The sequence below is a fragment of the Pterocles gutturalis genome, unplaced genomic scaffold (assembly GCF_000699245.1).
Source record: "Pterocles gutturalis isolate BGI_N339 unplaced genomic scaffold, ASM69924v1 scaffold27641, whole genome shotgun sequence".
In the NCBI taxonomy this organism is placed as follows: Eukaryota; Metazoa; Chordata; class Aves; order Pterocliformes; family Pteroclidae; genus Pterocles; species Pterocles gutturalis.
Window position 1 is genome coordinate 60,299 of NW_010098744.1, and position 16,099 is coordinate 76,397.

At 42.0% G+C, this 16,099-nt stretch overlaps 1 protein-coding gene across 1 annotated transcript in view; it reads right to left on the reverse strand.

The window, feature by feature from the left end:
* LOC104462111 (chromosome unknown open reading frame, human C11orf49) overlaps window positions 1–8,136 on the reverse strand; it is a gene marked incomplete at its 3' end in the record, with an annotated part of 68,224 nt that extends 60,088 nt beyond the window's left edge. The window contains exons 1-2 of the mRNA XM_010073940.1: window positions 8,097–8,136; window positions 7,688–7,790 (exon numbers count right to left, since the gene is read on the reverse strand). Coding sequence (XP_010072242.1) covers window positions 7,688–7,790; window positions 8,097–8,136 — 143 coding nt within the window. The remainder of the gene's footprint in view (window positions 1–7,687; window positions 7,791–8,096) is intronic.
* Window positions 8,137–16,099: the final 7,963 nt, after the last annotated feature.

Here is a 16,099-nt window from a genome sequence, read left to right on the forward strand (position 1 = left end):
TGTGTGGCTCTCCTCTGGACTCGCTCCAACAGGTCCAGGGCTTTTTTATGTTGGGGGCCCCACATCTGAACACAGTACTCCAGGTGGGGTCTCACAAGAGCAGAGTAGAGGGGGAGAATCACCTCCTTCGACCTGCTGGTCACTCTTCTTTTGATGCAGCCCAGGACACGGTTGGCTTTCTGGGCTGCAAGCACACACTGCCGGCTCATGTTGAGCTTCTCATCCCCCAAGTCCTTCTCCTCAGAGCTGCTCTCAGTCCATTCTCCACCCAGCCTGTATCTGTGCTTGGGGTTGCCTCGACCCACATGCAGGACCTTGCCCTTGGCGTTGTTGAATTTCAGGAGGTTGGCATGGGCCCACCTCTCCAGCCTGTCAAGGTTATGTAAAGGAACAGGAAAGAAGCAGGCAAAGACTGCGCTGCTACACCACTGAATATGTACTAGAAGCATCATAATCTGACCACCCAGTGTATAAAAGTTGTGATTGCCTCTCTTCAAATAGCAAGAGCACAGTACAGCCCAAGTCAGTGTATAAGTGAAGGGTTATCTACAGACAACTACCCCATGCTGACAAGGTGCTGGTATCAAGTAATCATGGAATCACTGAATCATTAAGGTTGGAAAAGACCTCAAGGATCACCAAGTCCAACTGTCAACCCAACACCACCTAACCCACTAAACCATGTATTAACATTGATCTGCTATGGCAAATTCTCTAGATTTTTCTGTCAGCAAAACAGTATTACAAGTTTCCTAAGTGGAGTATACTGTCACACACAGCATCAATGGTAAATGTTGTCCTTCATGTTCAATTCTATGTTGCTCCTTTAGCCACACGCCTTCCCAGTTTGTCTTGCTCACCAAAAAGCTTCTTTACCTCCCTGCCTCCCCCCTGTATTTGTTTGCAAAGGTTTGGATTCATCTGAGTACTCACCTGTAAGATTCTCGAGTATGTGGGATGAAAACATGACATTTTCCAATATATTGGCAACATGTACAAACTACAGGGGGAATCAGTGTGTTATTCCCATTAAGATATGCGATTTTTCCAGCTGTTTACTCAACAGCAGTCATCCCCAATCAGCATATTTGTCAGGCTGGGACTTGTTGCAATGTTTATTACAAAGAAACAACTCTGGAAAGATCAGGAATTCATAGATCCTGGCTGTCAGATGAAGATACCAACGCTGTTTCTGCTGTCAAGCAATTCTGTAATAAAAACATCACTCTCCAGGTGGCCCATCTACAGATTCTGGACACAATTCACACAATTTTAATCACAAATAAACCAAGTTATCCACACCCCCCAAATCTTTCATAGCTCTCCTACAAAACACATACCCCACGCACAGTAGACCGGGGTATTGAAATCTCATTTCCAATATGGGTTGGAGAAACATAGATTACAAGGCAGAGACTTTCCCCTGCTGACAACTCTTCTCTGTAGAGGTAAGACTGGAAGGCAACAAATGGACTTTAACAGACAGGCTTTGTGTCCATGAGCAACACTCTAAGTGGAGAAATATGCAACTATTATAGGTTTCCCCAGAAAGATTTATCAACAAATTCAGTCCTGCAAATCCATCTAATCTGTAGAGAGCCTTCAAAAATGTCTCTTCCATAGCAACTTATTCACATTAGCTGCAAAATCTACACCTCACAGCTTCCAGCACAAGTGCTGAGTCTGAGTGCAAATATTAATTCTCTGTCCACTGATAACTGAAGGGCAAAGGAGAGACAGAGAGTACTCTTACGCAGTGCCCTAGGGATCAAGGAATCCCAAGTAAGAGCCTGTCAGGAGCCATCATGCACATTATCCCAGCTGAGATTTTCAGCCCAAAGGGCTGCTGCACAGCTAGGTCATGGATATCAGCAGCTTCATGCCGATCACATAGCTCAGTGCAGTCTTGCATTGAGTGGGATAATTTTGTCTTTCTCTCCAGAGCAGAGGACACGTAGGAATCCTGAGAGTGAGGGACACAAGAAATATTATTTTTGCAATTACTCATAAGATTGTATCAGAGAGAATATCAACATTTTCTGTAGGAATCTGAAAGTACTGTTACCTCCCAGAGGCTACTGAGTTGCTCAAAACCAATACACACAGAACTAACACTAAAAAAGAAACCAAGAACCGACGTCCCTTCCCCAAAGGGTCTTACTGAAAAATTCTAATGAATGACTCCATCTCTCAGAAAGGGAATCCGGCACAACCTGTTAAAGCCCTAAGGACCTTCTCACTACTATTTTTGTTGTTTATACTACAATTGTATAAAGCACGGAGACAACTTTCTACAATGCTAGATGCTCTAAAGTACATGCAGTACAATATCATTTCTGTCTGGAAGGGCTTACACTATCCTTGTGAACAAGACAGAACAAGTTACTGTGAAAAGGGGAAAGATGCAGAGCAGATGACAGCAAGATGACGACAATGATAAGGCCTACATACAGAGAGTAAAAAAAAAAAAAAAAACCCACAACCTGATGGCTCTAAACTAGCTCTACGAATCTCTCCTCTCAGATAATTCAGCTTATTTCCAGTTGCCAATTAAGGTTGTCTTCAGTGAGTGGCTTATTTCTCATGGGCATCCCATCTGTCCCATTCCGGCCCTGCCCCCCTGCCCTCTTCCCCAAGGGTACTGAGAACATTTTAAAGAGGAGGACAGGTTGTTTACTGTACAGATTTATCTAGGTAGTGTAGTATAGCAGTACAGGACTGAACAAGCCAAAAGTTTTTTCTGATACCAAAGCCTGTATCACTGCTATTGCCAAAGACAGCCAAGAGAGCAGTATCATATTTGTCCCTAAGGAATGAATTGAACAAATTGTTCCAGCCAATTCAGACAGAAAGAAAAAATGAGGTACTTTCATTGCTAGAAGTTGATACTTCTCACCACGATAACATCTTCCTATCCAAGGATCTCAAACTATATAGCACTGACAGTTCTGTTACTCCAAACAAAGCAAACGTTCCTTTGTGTGAAACAGGGCTCTACACAGCACAGACCTGGTATTTTGAATGGCCAGGCACACAGCAGATCTAAAAGCAGCATCCAGCCCCCAATCCCCCCAAACACAAACAGCACAGACAGCTTCTCAGATAAATATTATCAAACTGTCACATAAGATCCAGCAGGGGCACTTCAAGTTAGAGCCAGCAGAAGCATCCTTCACAGAAAAAGGGGATCTCAGGCATCAGTTTGCAGAGCCCAATGGAAGTAATGCTGCATCTGGAAGGTAAAAGCAAGATGTTTTTCTCAATCATGCTCCAGCTGGCAGGTAGTTAGGGAGACATTTCACCAGAAAGAAAACAAAACAAGAAGTGTTTTTGGAGAAGAACATAGACAAAAATTGCCTTTTCCTGTGTCTCCAGTTCACTTGTGTTTGGTTTATCAAACTATAAAAATGATAGGAAGAAAAGTTTTCTGTATGTGGTAAATTATCACTGATTAATACCTCTGAGCTTTCCAGAGAGTCTGCAACAGAGTAGCACATTTACTTGCAAGCTGGAAGAGAAAGTTTCAAGCAAATGGGTGGCCCAGAAGAAAATAAAACAATTCTAGTTGGAAGTCTATTGGTCAAAAATTTTTTGTGCTGCTTCTTCCAGCTGAAGTGAAAAAAAGCCACAAAGGCTCCCTTTAAGATCCCAGAAAATATAAAGTGGGATGCTATGCACATTCCCTCTCCGTGACCAAATGCATTAGCATGGGGGCCCTGTTTTTCTTCAGTACGGGAAAGATCAAGAAAATAGGATGATAATGCACAGGAGGAACATGTCCCTTTAAGATATGTTGGCACAGAAGTTAGGCAGCATTAGTGTGTAATTACACAGAGGGCTTTCAAGAGTCTGCACTTCACAGAGGTTCAAAAGCAGAGCAGAGGTTTCTTGGGTTTATAATGAACAAATACCAGTAGCATTTCAGCACATCTATAAATTCAGGACTAGTCCTAACAGAGGCATAATTTTATTCATTTAGCTAAAAGATGTGGATTAATTGGCAGAAGGGTGATTGATAAGAGTCAGGAGTAAGTCAGATGAGGGTAGCCTCAAGATACTCCCAAGACTGAAAGCAGATGAGCACATGATTGGGACAAATTAAGAATGGAATAAAGTGGAAGAAAAAAATATCCTTGAAGACTAAAACTATTCTGGAAGGAGAACTATAGAGATGAAGGTCAGCCCTCTGCAATCAGCAATCCTGGTGCCAGGCTGTGGATAGCAGTGGAATACATACACAGTTTCATTTTCTAGAAGCAACTAGAAACACTCATTGCCTGCCAAACACTTACTGCTTGATCCATACAGAGCTACATGACTACATAGTTTTCAGCTCTGAAATTTCATCCATGTAAGCTAAAACCCAACTAAATTTTCTTAATTATCCATAAAAATAGTTGTTCTAACTGCTACACAGATTTGAAGTGACTCATGGTGAAGTGGGGCATTGCAATGCATGACGGAAAGGCCATGATTGCTCTTCAATGGTAAATCCTGCAAGAGAGGTCCATGGAACACCACTCTATTGAGAAGTGTGCCCCCTGAGAAGAGTTTGGAGAATATCTAACACCTGTCCTTCATACACTAACTTCATTATTTATGAAAAGTTACAGAAGTTGTCTTTGTAACCCATACACACTTAAAAAATCCATAAACACTCACTTGCTTGGGCCTACCTGCTAGCTTTCTAAACCCTGGGCTTGTTCCCTAATTTTGAGTGAAAATAAATTTGAAAAGCACAATGTGAAAAACACAACACCCTAATACCAAGTCCCTTCATTGCAAACCATTGCAGCATACCTCAAAATACACACGCCAATCCTCTCCCTTAAAATAACCTGGAACAAGGAAAACACAAACCTTCTGGAATCTCACAAGTTATCTTTGACTTCAAAGATACTGATATCAAAGATTAAAATCAAGATCAAGCTATTTGCTTAGTAGAGCAATACAAAAGCAGTGTAGCCTTCAAAGCACAGCCTGAACAAATGTTGACAGCTGCATGGATGAACAGAAATCTATTGGGCAGCAAGGGCTCACCACCAAGCCCTGGGAGCCAGAACATATGATCATTTCATAACAGGAAACCTTGTATTCTGAGTCTACCTACACCCATAGTGCTGATCATTTATTCTCCACTTTAAATAAAGAAACCCACACTTCAAATCTTAAGAACCTCACAGCTCTCAAAATTACTAAGTCTGTTTGTGCTTTGGTACAGGGACACAGTTTGATCTGTTAAACTCCAGACATAGTATTAAAAAACAAAAATCAGAAAGGAAAGAAAAAAAAGAGAATGACTAGTTCTATATCACTCACAGAAAAAACTAACATGAAACCTTTTCCTGTCTTTGAGAAACCAGAAGCTCCACAGAACACTCAGTGTGAACAAAAACTCATTGCAGAAATTCACATCTTATTTCAAAAATAAATGTGAAAAACATTATCTCCAGCACCTAGGTAAATCAGAGGGTTGTGCTCCATGGTGACAGTTTTGTTTGTTATAACGATCTTGAATTACTATTTATTCTGTCAGAGGTAGAAGAGGAATAGGAAGTGAAAGGAAGATGTTGTGATCAAGAAATACTATAGAGAAGCAACGGGAGGAGTTTCAAAAACCGTGGAAGACCTTTTGCTCACCATTTAATTTTTTGAGTATGTATGATCACAAGTTTAGAAAAGGCCCTGAGGTGTCAGCTTAAAAGCAGGCGCAAACCAGAACTGATCTGCAGGGATGCCTGGATAACCATCTCAGCTGGGTAGTTCAGAGCCACCTTGCCTTCAACTCTGGTAAAGAAATCCTGCTGGCGGGTGGAGGTCACTGTAGCCATGCTCTTCATCTTCCTCAAGCTCCTGTTCACTGTCTGTTCAGCTGACCAGTCTCAGTGTTACTTTCTGAGGAGACTCACCTACATCAGACAGAGTATCACGATTCCCAGTCATATCAAGTGCACAGGTTGTACCTTTGTTTGTCCCCAATACCTACTCTCAGTGATGAATTCTCCACAACCCTCCCTTAACAGTGACCACTGCAACTTGCTCAGAATGTGGAAGTATCCTGTTCATTGGGTTGTAAAGAGTCTCATTCCCAATACTGTTCATTTTTTAACTTTGGTGGTCTACAAAGAGGGAGTGCATTTTGAGAGCTTAAGCTACTTCATGAACAACAACAACAAATACCAATCGCCTTATAAAATCCATGTTGTACCAAGTATTATTTGCTTCCAAAACAGATTTCTGAGGTCTTTTAAAGTCAGTACTCATACTAGTTACACTAAGCTACAGAGAAAGGTTAACAGGAAAACTAAGCAGCCTTGATAAGCTGTTTGATTCTTCTAGTAAAATCTCCTTTTTACTGTTTCGCATGGGCCTTCCAGATTTTGCACCATGGATGATTCACGCCAAGTGAAAGTTGGAAGTACTTTGTTGAGAGCAAAAGAGATAAGGTACCACCAGGAAACCATATTTTCTTGTAACAATGCCATCTACCCAACAGATCTGTTATATAAACAGATGCAGCAAGATGGCCGTATCTTACCTCCTCTGCCAAGATGGTCAAAACCACACTAGTCCTGAACTGCTGCTTGCTATCCTATCTCAAAAAAAAAAAAAAAAAAGTTTGAGAATTTCCCTCAGACTTGCTGCAGTATTTATCTCAGGTACTCATTTACCAGCGAGAATATCAGCTGTTTAAAAATTCAAAATGTGCATGGGGCAAGAAAATACAATGCAACTTGTCCAGTCAGTCAAATTAGCAAGTTAGACCTCATTTGGAGATTAGATGGACACTGATGTACAGGAAAAAAAAAACAACAAAAAACCACCAACACCAACAACAATAACCCACAAACAAAACCTCAAGCTGTGGTCAACTGGGAAAGAAGGCCGCTCCTACGCTTTGAGATCCTCCTCCACTGCTGTAGCGCACAGACTGCTGTAAAATGCTCTTCACGTTGATTTGCCTCAGAAAAAAGCAACAGGAAAGGAAGCAAGCAAGGAAGGATTCCCACATGGGCATCAAAAGGCAGAAACCTGTAACCACTGCAAGTAGACGCTTTACCAACAGATCTTTAATGAAGCTTCCTGGAAGGGTTTTAGACATTGTGCAAGACATGATCAAGTTGGCAAAACACACAGCAATTGGCTGAGTCAATATCAACAACACTGAAGACCAGCACACAGTTTTTCCCCTAAAAAATCTTTCCAAATTAGTAGGAAGAGATTATCTAATTATTATGTTCACTATTTAAGGACGTATGCAGGTTATAAGGGAGGAAGAGGAATTCTATTAAAACATTCAACAGGACAACAATCACACGAGGAGACAAAACAGTTCAAATTCATACTCAGAAAAAGGAAGAACAAGTGCTGCTGAAACCAGAAGCAGTCTCTGCTTTTGATGCTAACAGCCCTGATTAAGACAAGCTGAATCTGGTTTTATGTGTGCTTTCAAAAGTTCTGTTCCCCAAAGTGACTGCTTCACATGAGAGTTTGTATAGGGGAGGTACCGACCTGTACGAAACCCATGCACGTTTCCGAAACATGCTTAGGTAGCCCTTGGCTCACCCGCTGAAATCCAGCATTCACAACACAATCAGCATGTGCCCAGCTCCATTCTCCATGTACCCTGCCTGTTTCCAAAAGCCCCCCTCGGGCTGCCCTGTTGGCAGCCTCCTGATGTACTTACTATTCAGTGAAGAACCTGGCAATGCCATACTGACTAATATCTTCTCTGTTCTCCAGCAGCTGGCTCACCGCATCCTCCATGTACGTGAGGACATGTCTTTGAGCTGCAAATAAAAGACAGTAAGAGACAGAAATTAGAATACAAGGGACCTGCAAAGCCCAGAGCCCGACCAACCCAGTTGTGTGCCTCAGACACGAAGCCAACAACCATTTACTCCCTCAGCTGGAGGGCAGAGGTTTCATTCTCACACATACAGACAGTAAGATTCCTGACCTAAATGCTGCTTTCTTTCCTGGCTACACAGAGTTAGTTGTTAACGGTGCTGACCCTTTTCTAAAATCCCCTGAGATTCTTGAAGTGAAGGAAGGGGAGAAGGAGTTGTGAGACTGCCTCATTGGGAAATGCTTACTCAAGAGGAGTTCCTGATCTCTCTTCTGAGTCACAGCCATCGTTCATAGACAGATGGCCAATGCCATATCTGTGGGGCTGCTGCAGAGCTTTAGGCGTTCCCTGCCCTTCCCTCTTTACCAAAGCCAAGTAGCTCGAAGACTGTTCTGTAACGCTTTTTTCCTAAGGGTGCAAATAAAAGTACATCTGTTTCCACAGAAGCATCAGTGAATGTTCTTGGAGTGGCAGGTGGGGAACAGGTCTCAATGCCAAGAGAGATTTATATTGCTCAACAGTCAGTCGCAAATAACTGCCTAAACCAAACATAAGGACATTTCAGAAGTGGTGGATCTGCCAGTACCCAACCACAGAATGCCATTCTTATAAGACTTCCAAGTAAAGATAGTTTGGTACAACACAAACCATTTTGCTGCTTCTACAGGCGGCAGACTCCATACAAATCAAGCATCTGCCAGGGAGGAAGCAGCAGAGATTTGCCGCTGAGCCCCTTTGATGTTTTTGGCTAGAAACCAAGTTGCAGCAACAAAGAGCCAAGTCTGGGGTGATGCGCCAGCTACCAAGCAGTAGGCTTTCCAAATCTACAAGTTCAACAATCAGAAGACAAGCCACGACGAACCCAGGAAAATCATTCCTAACCTGGAAAGCACACAAACCCTGTTCCCAAAGCACACACCTCCATCCTAAACACGTATGCTGCTGCACCTTTGCAAGTAGTGTCGTGTCGTAAGAAGAGCAGGAGAAACCCCTTAGGGGATATAGGAAAGGCAAAGGCTGTTCTTGCTCCTTGCCAATCTGCTCCAGACTTGGCAGCATCATCCCCTCACCAGCAACTGGCCAGCCTCAGACCCACATCAATATTCTTCAAAACCATTTTAATTTGTGCCTAATATCCTGGTAAACATCAAGCCTGTGCCACTTGATCCACAGCATGGAAGTCCCTTTCATCTTAGTGTGGGGCAGGTGGACTTCAAGAGAGGCCCGGAAATCATTATTCCCAGTGGATACAGTGATTAAAAGTACGTATGAACATTGATTGCTATCAGGGGATTTCTCTGCCTACAACACTTTTCAGGACAATGGTAAAATTGGTTAAGCACACCCTGGAAAATACCTTGCAGCTGATAGCAAAATGGTGAGCCAAAGGTTCAAAGATATTATCTGGCACTAAAAGATACAGGGCGTAGCTTTATTTAATTATTTTAATGCAAAGGAATAAATTTAATTTATGTGAGTGATTAAAGAAAAAGAGCTCTGCGCACCTGTGTCCCCCGAGGGAGGAATGAGTCGTGCAGCTCAGTCACAGGCTGAAGATAACAGCAACTGGGTAACTTTATTTCAGCCCATCCTTCCTCCCTCTTCCCTATGCAGCCCACCTTGCGCTCAGAAAACATCTTCCCAGGCCCCTCTTGAGCTGTCAGCGGTACCAGGTTAAGCCAGGAACAGTACTAGCAAACAGGTTTCCGCTCATCTCAGCCTGCAATAAACTTCTGCTCAACTGCAAAACCATTCTCAAAACTTTGTGGGGAAGTATACACTCCTTCCACACAACAGTCCCTATCAATGAAACATTTTTTGCTGTTTTCCTTCTTTAGGTCATTAACCTCTCCCCTAAGAGCCTACGGGAACAGACAGGCATGGGCCCACAGTGCTACACACCACGATGTGGCTGACCTCTGTAAGAAATACTTTTGAGTCTGTTCCTGGAGAATGAATTAACTTTCAACACAGAACTTCAGACCTTTCTGTCATGCTTAAAAATGTACACAAATACATATGGATCACTGTTGAATACAGTTGCTGGTAAAAGGGTATTTCTGTTAAGCTTTTTGTTGTATGGCCTAAGGATCCTGGTAAAGAACCTCTCTCCCTATTTCCCAGAAGGTAGGTAGAGGCATGGGAAAGAAATTAGTGAGCAGAGAAGCTGAAAGAAAATAGCACTTGCAGCCTCCTTGAGAAGTCTCCCTCTTCGGCTGCTGCGCTGGTTTCCAGGTAGCACAGTTCACACTGCCAAACTGAAATCCAGCTCTGCCTTCCTGTTTGCTGGCTGCCGAGTTCCATGGAGCAGTACAAGTAGCATGTTTTATAACCCAACCAACTCTACCCTACACAGAAAAGTCACAGAATAAAATTTGATCTGCAGGCAGGTTCTAGCAGGCCAGAGAGGCAGGAGTCTGATTACAGCAAAATAGTAGTTTCGTAATTTATACAAATGGTACTTTCCATAACAAACACTGGAACCATTCTGGAACAGTAACTATTTATGCAAACAGAGTTAAAAATCCCTTGGGTCCTGTGCAAAATAAATGAGATGATTCATACATTTTAATAGTTCTTGAAAATCCAGGGAGATAATGGTGTATCAGTATACATGTTGCTCATATTTTTGAGGCTCACTTTGCAATGATAAGTCAGCAAGTCCAAATCAGAACATAAAGCCCAAGTACTCAAGCAATTTTGCTATTACAGCTTGCTGTCTCTACTCATTTTCTTCCTGACAGAATTCCTGTATGCTGCAGCTTCCACACAGGAGGTATTACAACAGGTTATAATCCTCAGCGTGTTCATGCTGTTTAAGCATGTTTATGGCTTATTGCAAGAAAGGCTCTCCTCCCTACTCTACAAAACTTTCCAATGCAACCCATATTTGCTAAACTCTTCCCAGAAATCCCCTGCAACTATCCCAAACAGTAAGTGCACCTGCCACACTCATTTGGTAGGTGCTACTCTTTGCTGTCAGATTTAAGAACTACCAGGCAGCTTTCACAGAAGGATCTGACACAGTAAGTCCACACAGGAGCCTTCGGGAAGCCCATGACCTGATGTTAAGTAGATACCTTTGCACAGAACATTTAATTCCCATCACTAAACCACGAGCAGTGATGTTACACTTCGAGCCTCTGTCCAATCAGCAGCACATGTACAGTGCAGTTCCTCCAAAGCTGGCTGCTGCAGCACTTAGGAGAATGGCCTCTGACCGTGGTACCACCCAACATTCAAAGGGAATTTTGGAATTAATGCACTTTTGGCTCAGAACCAAATTCAGGGCTGAACAGCGGCTGTTCAATTCAAGCATGGCCAGACCAAGTCATATAAGCAAGAGGCAAAACAAGGATTACATCCACAGTCCATATACCATCTCTACGGACTTCACAACAGCAGATTAGACAATCACAATTAATTCCATGTAGCCGTAACTGCACCAAATAATTTTGCATGTGTATTTAAAATGGTAAAAACAGTCCTCTTCTAAGCCACTGAATGACTTGATTCAATTTTCTTCTCCTTAGGAGAGCAAACAATCAGCTAATTCATGGGTTTGATTACAAATTTTGTTAGAACAAGCACTGATACTTGAAAAATCCTGAAGGAAAGGAAAAATTAATGCAAATAATACCACTGCATGAAACAGAATATATGCACTGAAATTCTCAAAGCCAGAAATTCAGAAGAAAGAAAATGGTCACAATAGAAACGAAAGTCACTTTAGGTAACAATATTGGATATATGTGACATTTTCATTACCAGCAGTGCTCAGGAATGGAGAGGATTCAGACGTTGGAAGTGCCACAGTACTGTTTGTGTCAGTCAGGTGATACCTACTTCAGCACGTATTGCCAACACCATCCCGGTAACCATGCTGGTTTCGCATATTAGTTTCCTAGTTTTACAATTTAGATGCATCTCCCTAACACTACATTGATAAGAACCTTCTCTTTCCATCCAGTTTGCCTTTTCTAAAGGCAAAGAAGAAAAACCAAGGATCAGTATACCAGCACGTTCACCAAGAAGCGATGTGCCTGTTATACTTGAAAGGAACAGCAAACACGAGATGGCCAGAAGATGCGATAAAAATAGCAGCAGATGCTGCAAAAGAAAAATAAAGAGCCCCAAACAAGGTGAAGAAAGAGTTGGATTGGAATAACTTGGTACAGGATAGTATAATACATATCACACACCTTGTTTAAAGACACAGCAGAACACAGCCCTAAGCAAAGGCAAGTCTTTATTTATCAAATTACTATCAAAGCAGCTAGCTACATTATTGCTCAACTCTTCATCAGAGACAACTTCTGGAACAAGAGCTGTCTACCAAAACAATTTGTACTATATGCACAGAAGAGGTTTTTTGTTGGGTTGGGTTTTTTTTTTTTTGGTTTTTTTTGATGGCTGGTTCATTCCTGGCATAACTGAATATGTTGAAAATCAAGAGTGGGAATTCCTGGATAGTAAGACCAGATTTTGTTAATTATTTCCCTCCTCCTCAACTGAAGCGCCAAAAATACACACTATTTGCTGCAATTAACATCATGATTCATTTCAGTTATCAGAAGGTCAAGAGCATAACAAGCTTGAATGTATTTGGAATATTTCCGGCATTTCTTAATCTCTAAGAGTATATAAAGTAACAGCTAAACACCCTTTCAGTATTTATTCTAAATTGGAGCTGAACTAAGGACACTGCTGTATTATGTACATGGGAAAGACCTGTCTATAGTAACACAAAATTGATTTAATGCAAATATTACCAAAACAATAATGATGAGAGAATCAGGAAGGATACAAACTGCAAGAACAAAATCACGTCAACTCCAGTTTTTCCAGCATTAATGGTCTTCCAGGATACTCTTTTTAAGCTTTTCTGATTATATGAATTCTGAATTATATCTTTTTAAAATATCATGAGGGATTTGACTTCTTTGAATATTGCTAATGAATGGCCTGAGCACGAGAAATATGTAAACAAACAATCAACCTAAAAGCAAAATCACTGCACAGCTGTAGCTCCTTCCAGCTCTGCGTCGCTTCACAGTGTAATTTCCTATTAACCCTCCAAAAAAATTTTTTTTTTCAGGACAGAACATGTAATGAAGTACAAGCAGCCCTTGTCATACCAGAGATAACCCCATGATGCGAGACATGCGCTGTTACTCAGGAACACGTGCTCAGTGGCCACACAGCGGAACTATATTGTCTTTTGTACACTCACAGTTTCAAAACCACTTTCAACAAAAAATTTAAGAAATGCTTCAGTTTATAATTTAATCTTGACCATAGCTGAAAATCTGTCTCAAACAGTTAATCAGCAGATTAATCACAAACCATGGCCCTGGACTCTCTCACTCTGCACTCCCAAGGCGGCACAGACTGTCCGACTTCTCCAAGTCCCTGCAGCAGACCCCTCCTGCAAGATGTGGTACAGCTGCTGGAAATCACCACCTCAGCAACGCAAAACTGTTGAGCTATCTTTCTAAAAAAACAAACACACAAACTGAATGCACGCAGTGAATTATTAACACCGTGGAAGCCACTGTCATTCCAGCAGGTGGTAAGGCATTAAGCAGCCTGATGGTTCCCTACCCACTCACACTCAAAGGCAGAAGGGCTATGCACTCTCTGGAACTCTGCCTAGGTCAGAATGAGATCTCACCTGTTACCTTGCAAGTTAAGGTGGAAGTCCTGTAGTGCAACAGCAGGTTTGGGGTGAAACCTCCAACTTTGGGAGAAAGTATCAGACTGAGTCTAAGAACATTCAAACTTAACTAACATTTCGACACGCAAACTCTTATGCATCAGCGAGGAAGTCATTCATCTTCCACATGATAGCTCTCCTGTCTGTACAACAGAGCAAGAAACAAAAAAATGACAACGATAATAACAAGAAGCATTGTCTTCTCTTTTTCAGACCATAAGCTCTTTCAGCCAGCATGCCCCAAGCATCTAGATTAAGACAAGATGCAGTGGTGGCTGAGATGCCTGAATAACAGTGTAACCTATACATTGATCACACTGTTAAAGAAAACGACTGCACTTGGACTTCCCAACTCAGTATTTCTTACGACCGTTCAGAAGAGCAAACCCTAGGTACCCACAAAGTCTCTATACAACTGAAGTTCTCTGCTGGGAGCTACTCCATTCTGTAAAACCACCAATACCATTGACGTTCTTTCAAACCATGAAGCCCGACACCTCTCACGAGAGAGACGAGGAAACACGACCATGGTTCTGACACTTGACACTCTACCAATAGGGCACTTCCCTAACAGTATTTGTGTTCTTACATGTCTTATACTGGCAAAGGAAGAAAAGAAAGCACATCCTCAAGCTGGGGAGTAGAGGGGAGGAGAATCCAGAGAAAAACAAAAGTTCAGAAACTTGCAATGCTCTGCTGCTTTTTCTCCAGAATAGAAAGGGGGGGCGGGGAGGGAACCGACACAATCTGAAGCTTTAGAAGACAGCTGCATGAGCAGAACAATACACCAAGTGCTCCACTGCCTGCTATAAATAACTGGAGCAATCACCAGTTATTAAAGCATAATGAGGAAGGCATGGAAAAGTGTCTCCAACAGGCCTTGTTTTGCCTACTGTAGTTCCAGTCTCATCCATCAAAGGAGAAACGCCATTTCATCACTATCCCCAAACACTCAATGTTGTTTATTCAGTGAAAACGCTGCTTAGAATGTCCTGCTTGTTACAACAGCAGCTTCACTGGAGCCTGCCAGCCCTGCAGACTTCATCTCCTTTCCTGCTCACTGAATTTCAGTCAGCTCTGTTCTTCTGCTGCCTCGCAGCCACTGTGGATGAGATGCACTGCCCTGATTTTTATTTTCCAGGAACTCTGCTCTACCAAAGCAGTTATTTTTCTCTTTAAGTGAACACTTAACAACTTCCCCCTTCACTTCTATTCTAACTCACAACTGCTTTTATTTTCCTCTTAACATCCAAGTTGGACACAAAAGAGTCACCTCAAATAGGGGGGGGAAAAAAAAAAAAAAAAAAAAGGGAAAAAAAGCAATTCAGCAAGTAGCTTGTGATGTTATTTTCATCACCACTCATTTCATTTCAATACCTCTTTGTGGTATTGGAAAAGACAAAAGGGAAAAAGAGGTTAGGTGAAGCTCGTCCATTCCAGCTCCGGACAGACAGCACCATCTGAGCTGGGAGACTCAGAGAACACCTTGTGTGGCAGCCTGCGGCAACACCGTTTGGAATGAAATTACAGAAAGGCAAACTTCTCACAATTGCTTAGGACCCCACATCAGACCCCTGCATTAACAAAACTTTCAGGCACACAACAGAACAAATCCAATGAATGGTGATTTCGGAAGTCAATGTATAAAACATTAAAGCATCTTAAGAAAATGTGGGGAGGTGTGTCTGGTTTGGGGAGGAGAGCTGGGCTTTCCGGGGTTTTGTTTCTTTTTAACCAATTTCCTCCTGCTGGTACACAATTCATTCAGTAGGACCTGGGAGCAGCTTGGTCAGTTACACAGTCTCATAAAGACAAAAACAGTGTTAGTGGTGGCATTTACAGCTACAACAATATCATCTTGTAGCAAACACTTTTTCCCCTCTAACACACAACAGATATTGGACCCCGAACAGAAGGGCATCCTAAGAGATCAACAAGCAGGCTCTTCCACATGTTACTGCTCAACCTGACGTGCTCACACGTGTCTTTTTCTGACCCCAATGTCATAATAATTTAGAAGGTTTTACAAAACAAAAGGGAAAGGCAGATCAGCCTGTGGAACAGAGACATAAGGAGGCTCACCTTCTGTAGATTAATAAAGCTGCTTGCACCTCACAATCTCGCACATCTCTTGGAAGTATCATTTCTCAACTTCAGACATGAAACTGAAAACTGGTTTATTCTTACACTTCAAGGATTTTTAGTCTGCTTCCTCAATTGTTTTGAGCAATTCCATCCTTACTAACAAGTTTCACACAAGTAAGAGTTAAGTGCCCATTTCATTAAAAACAATTAAACAAACTAAAACCAAGTTGGCTCATTCAAAAAAAAATAAAACATTGTTTAAGTTTCAGCCCAGAGCAACTCTGCAGAAAAGTTAAAGTGTAGGTCGCAAATGCTGACATAGCGCGACAGAGCAGCACAAAACCAAAGGGGGCATCTACGTGGTGCGCTGCGATACTGTTCTCAAACACCTGAACTAGCTCCAGCATTGAAATCGGCAATAACTTCAGCAAAGTGAGCCTCCTGAGAAT